Genomic DNA, 4,817 nt, shown 5'->3' with positions numbered 1-4,817 from the left:
CCCCAAGACGATCCACACAGTCCTGCAGGGACCTTTCCAAATCAGACTGATGTCCATTGCCTTCAGGATCAGGCCACAGTGCCCTTTGTCAACCTCCGTTGTCTACTCATCCACTACCCACACTCCTCCCCTGGGCTCCGGCAGCCTGCCAGTGTCTTCCTACAAGCCTCAGTCTACTTGCTTCTTTAATCCCCTCCTCTCTGCTCTGCCATTCCTTTGACCTTTAACCCCTTCCTAGACCTGACCTGAACTCTTGACCCCTCTGCAGGCCTTTTCCCATTGGATGTACAGCCCCTCCTTCTGAGTGGACGTTGTCTTAAACCTGTACCACAGTTTGACTGATGGCACGCTGGCCATCGCACACGCGGCCGGCCTGTGTCTCTCCCTCCTCAGCAAAGGATCTGAGGCCAAGGATGCATTTCTTGCAATGCAAAGCAAACCGGTGCCTGCTGCTTGGGGAGATCTCGTGAGTGAAATGGGAATGGACAAAGCAGACAGTTCCCTGGGATTCCCAACATGGGGTTGCTCAATGTACCAATCACTCATTCTTGGTGACAATGGCATTGACTGTGGGAAGGCACACCACTATTAACATTAGTTCCAACACAGCCTGTCAGGGTGTGGGTGGCTGTTGACTGTGTGGTGCAGCTCCGAGAGGAGACAGGGGGTCTTGCCTCACCCACCCTCATCTCTCCTCTGTTTTGCCATTCCATGCAAGCTTAGACATCTTGCACCCCCTTATCCACAAACCCTTTCCTTCCCCTCGGTTCACAAGAACTCGCAGAGCTCCTGTCTCATGGTTTAGAATAGCAAATCTGCTGGATTGTTAGGGGCCATTTGGTATCTTCTTCTATATAAAGGTTATGACCCTGTTAGGCTTACCAGCAAGATTTTGAATTATGGGGAAGGAGGAGAAGGGTTAACCCAGGGGGCTGGGCCTTTCCAGCAGGGCAATACTATCCCTCTCTGGCTTAGACCCCTTCCACATGGTTCCATGAGGATTGGACCAGGACAAAAATGCCACCCCAGGTAGTACATCTAGTCCTTCACCCCAGGAGGCTAATTAGTCCAAAAACTCTGGCGCCAAGCCAATTCATGATCAGGAACCAAGGGAAGGTCCCTCGCCCTTCAGATCCCCTTGCATGTCACACGGCAGAGCAGAGGAGGAAGCCAAGGCCTTGTCCTTCCTTAGAAGCCCTCATGCCTGGTCTGTCTCCTCCCCTCTAAAAACTAGAAAAGAAAATACCTGGTAAGAACATGGAGAGCAGGTTTAGGGCTCTAAGGCACCCACTGCCCTTTGCACCCGATCTCAGATTCCCAATCCCCTCCCCAGATACTAGGCCAAGCACCCAGAAATGATAAGCCACCTACTCTGAGTGGCCAGCGCTCAGCCCTAAGGACATCTCACAATACCCAGTTGTGAAGCACCCGCTGGCCATAACTTTGAGCCAGCCACAACTTGGAGGTCTCTCTTTCCACCACAGAGGCCTGCCCCACCCAGCCTCACACTCTTCTCACATTCCACCCTCCTGCTCACCCCCATAGCCTCAGCCTGGGGTGGCAGGAAGGGAGGTGCTGGGCACCGGCTGTGAAAGCAAACCCCCTCCTGCTCAGAGAGAGCTGCACTGCTCCAGGGTGTACGCGAGTCCGGTGTCCCCAGCCATGCAGGCCACCGAGCTCTGGAGTGCAAACTGGGGCACGATATCCTGGGACTATTCGGGCTCCGGCTCCCTAGATCGAGTGGAGCTGTGCCCCGCCTGGGAACTGCCCTACGGCCACGCCATCATCTCTGCACTCTACCTGGCGGCCTTCGCCGTGGGCCTGCCGGGCAACGCCTTCGTGGTGTGGCTGCTGAGCCGGCCGCGCGGGCCGCGGCGGCTGGTGGACACCTTCGTGCGGCACTTGGCGACCGCCGACCTGGGCTTCGTGCTCACGCTGCCGCTGTGGGCCGCGGCGGAGGCGCGCGGCGGCCTCTGGCCCTTCGGCGACGGCCTGTGCAAAATCAGCAGCTTCGCGCTGGCCGCCACGCGCTGCGCGGGCGCGCTGCTGCTGGCCGGCTTGAGCGTGGACCGCTACCTGGCCGTGGGCCGGCCGCTGAGCGCGCGCCCGCTGCGGAGCGCGCGCTGTGTGCGAGCCGCGTGTGGAGCCGCCTGGGCTGCGGCGTTCCTGGCCGGCTTGCCCACTTTGCTCTACCGGGGGCTGCAGCCGAGCCTGGACGGCGCGGGCAGCCAGTGCGCCGACGAGTCCTCCGATGCTTTCCAGGGTATCGGGCTGCTGCTGCTGCTACTGACCTTCGCGCTGCCACTGGCTGTCTCCTTGACCTGCTACTGGCGCGTGTCACGCCGCCTGCCGCGCGTCGGTAGGGCCCGGAGCAAATCGCTGCGCATCATCTTCACCGTGGAGAGCGTCTTCGTGGGCTCCTGGCTGCCCTTCGGCGTCCTGCGCGCCCTCTTCTACCTGGCGCGGCTGCGGGCGCTGCCGCTGCCCTGCTCCCTGCTGCTGGCGCTGCGCTGGGGTCTGGCTGTCGCCACCTGCCTGGCTTTCGTCAACAGTTGTGCGAACCCTGTCATCTACCTCCTGCTGGACCGCTCGTTCCGTGCCCGGGCCCGGTTCGGGTTGTGCACGCGCGCTGGGCGACAGGTGCGCAGGATCAGCTCGGCCTCCTCGCTCTCCAGGGACGACAGCTCGGTGTTTTGGGGCCGGTCCCCGAAGGTGAACTCTGCGTCGGCCGCTTGGTAGCTTCCCCGCGATGGCTCAGATGGAACAGAGCTTCAAAGACAGGAACCACGAGGGGGACTATGCGCTTGGGGACTGCCTATCGGCTTTCTCAGAGCTGGCTGCTGAGGCTGGGGAAGGACGGGGAAAGATGGGGTATTTCCTTAATTTTCTCCAGGGCAAGAAAAGCTGTAGACACCCACCTGGAGAAACGGGTTCACCTAGTAGGTGGGAGGGAAGTGGGTTCCGTTCTCGGCTTCATTCTGTGTAATTCAGCCCAGACATCCAATCCAGACTCTCAATGGCCCTTCTTGTCCCTGACTATTCTTGCCCTTGCAAAAGCCTTTGTCCTTTGAGACATGACTCTCTCCCTCCTCCCTCTCTCCCCTCCTCCCCCTCCCCCATCATCATTACTATGTTGTCTGTATTGTTTCTCATCCCTGATTCATATTTTCGTTTTCAAAGGCTCACAAAAGAAATGGAACCCAACCCTAGTGTGAACTGCTCAATTTGGTCGGTCCCACCTGTTGCCCGTTGCCTCACCCTGGTGTTGGACCCTTCTCACCTCTGGAGACCCTCCCTGTAGGACTCACCCTGAAAGTAGTTCTGACCTTCCTACTGGATGCTGGGATCTGAAACTTTTACCTGGGTGTTCAGACCCCCCCCCCCCGCCCCACTCAGCCAGAAAGAACCCTAGGCTCTTCTTTCTGTGAGCACACATCTCAATAAAATGGTTGGCTCCAGTTGGCAACTGTGTCTTGACTTGAACATTGAGAGTTAGATGGGGGTCAGAAGGGTGTGTCACACAGTCAGGCCCTTCAGGGGGGTGACTCGTGTGACCCTGGGACTGGGAGTGCCAGCTGCACCTGTGAGTGTGGTACTCTCAGGAGGGCAGAGAATGTTTTAAAGGACATGGCACATCCAGAGAGTGGCAAGATGAAAGGAAATGAGGAAGATGTTCAGCATCTGCCTGCCAGGTGTCATTTCAAAGAAGAGATGTGTAATTTTGATTTTTAGAATGTGGTCCGGGAGTTCCCCCCACCGCTCTGGGAGCTCTTCCAGTACAAATGTTTGGAATTAACCGTTTCAGACTCTGGTTTATCCTTTGAGGCTCTGGAAGGCTTAGAAAGTAAATGTTTTTATTTGAGAGGATTTGGCCCACAAACATTTTGATCAGTGAGGAAAAGGAATTCCCTCATCCTGCTGAGGACCAAGTCCTACCTAAATTGTGGACGGTGGAGTAGCAGTCCAGGCTGATGTTCAGTGCTAGGTTAGTCTAAAGGTGGGTATTCTCTTGGACTATTTAACCTCCTCTCTCCTCACCTAGCTAATTTCTTATACTATTCAGGACTGCCTGCCCAAAGGTATCTCCACCAACTAAGAAAATACCTCTACAGACCTTCAGAGAGGTCAATTTGGTGGGAGTATTTTCTTTCTTTTTTTTTTTTGAAAAAGATATATTTATTTTATTTCATATATGTGAGTACACTGTTGCTCTCTTAACACACACCAGAAGAGGGTATAGGATTCTGTTACAGATGGTTGTGAGCCACCATGTGGTTGCTGGGATTTGAACTCGGGACCGCTGGAAGAGCAGGCAGTGTTCTGAGCCATCTCTCCAGCACAGGGAGTGTTTTCTTAATAAAGATTCTTTTGTCAGAGGCTGGAGAGATCTCCCCCCACTCCCACCCCCACCCCTAAGGGCACTGACTGCTCTTCCATAGGTCCCATCAACCATATGGTGGCTCAACAACCATCTCTAATAGGATCTGCTGCTGTCTTCTTGCCTGAAGACAAGATTTTAAATAAATCTTTAAAAAGAAAAGATTCTTTTGTACTAAATGACCAATGCCCTAAATGATCAAGTTGCTATAGATTCACTAACACTGTCACCTTTGGATCAACACTATCTTTTGTTCTTTTCTTAACCCTCATGGTTTAGGCACAAAAGGTAAGATCTTTTCTCCTGCTGCTCACTAATATAATAGCAACCATTTTACTTATTTATTGGTCTCTCTCATCAGAATATGCACTCCATGATTACAGGAAATTCTGTTATTTGATAGTAGACCATGTCCCCAGTGTCTGGAGCATCGTCCCCA

General features: G+C 54.5%; 1 protein-coding gene across 1 annotated transcript; it reads left to right on the top strand.

Annotated features, from left to right (window-relative positions):
- Window positions 1–1,662: 1,662 nt before the first annotated feature.
- On the top strand, window positions 1,663–2,739 carry GPR25 (G protein-coupled receptor 25; the record flags this gene model as incomplete). The annotated part of the gene is made up of 1 exon (XM_080918081.1): window positions 1,663–2,739. One exon carries the CDS (start codon window positions 1,663–1,665, stop codon window positions 2,737–2,739), a length of 1,077 nt encoding a protein of 358 aa, XP_080774207.1.
- Window positions 2,740–4,817: the final 2,078 nt, after the last annotated feature.

The sequence above is a fragment of the Micromys minutus genome (assembly GCF_963924665.1).
Source record: "Micromys minutus genome assembly, chromosome: 6".
NCBI classification, from domain to species: Eukaryota; Metazoa; Chordata; class Mammalia; order Rodentia; family Muridae; genus Micromys; species Micromys minutus.
The sequence above is the reverse complement of the archived record's forward strand: the minus strand, read 5'-3'. Positions and strand labels throughout refer to the sequence as shown.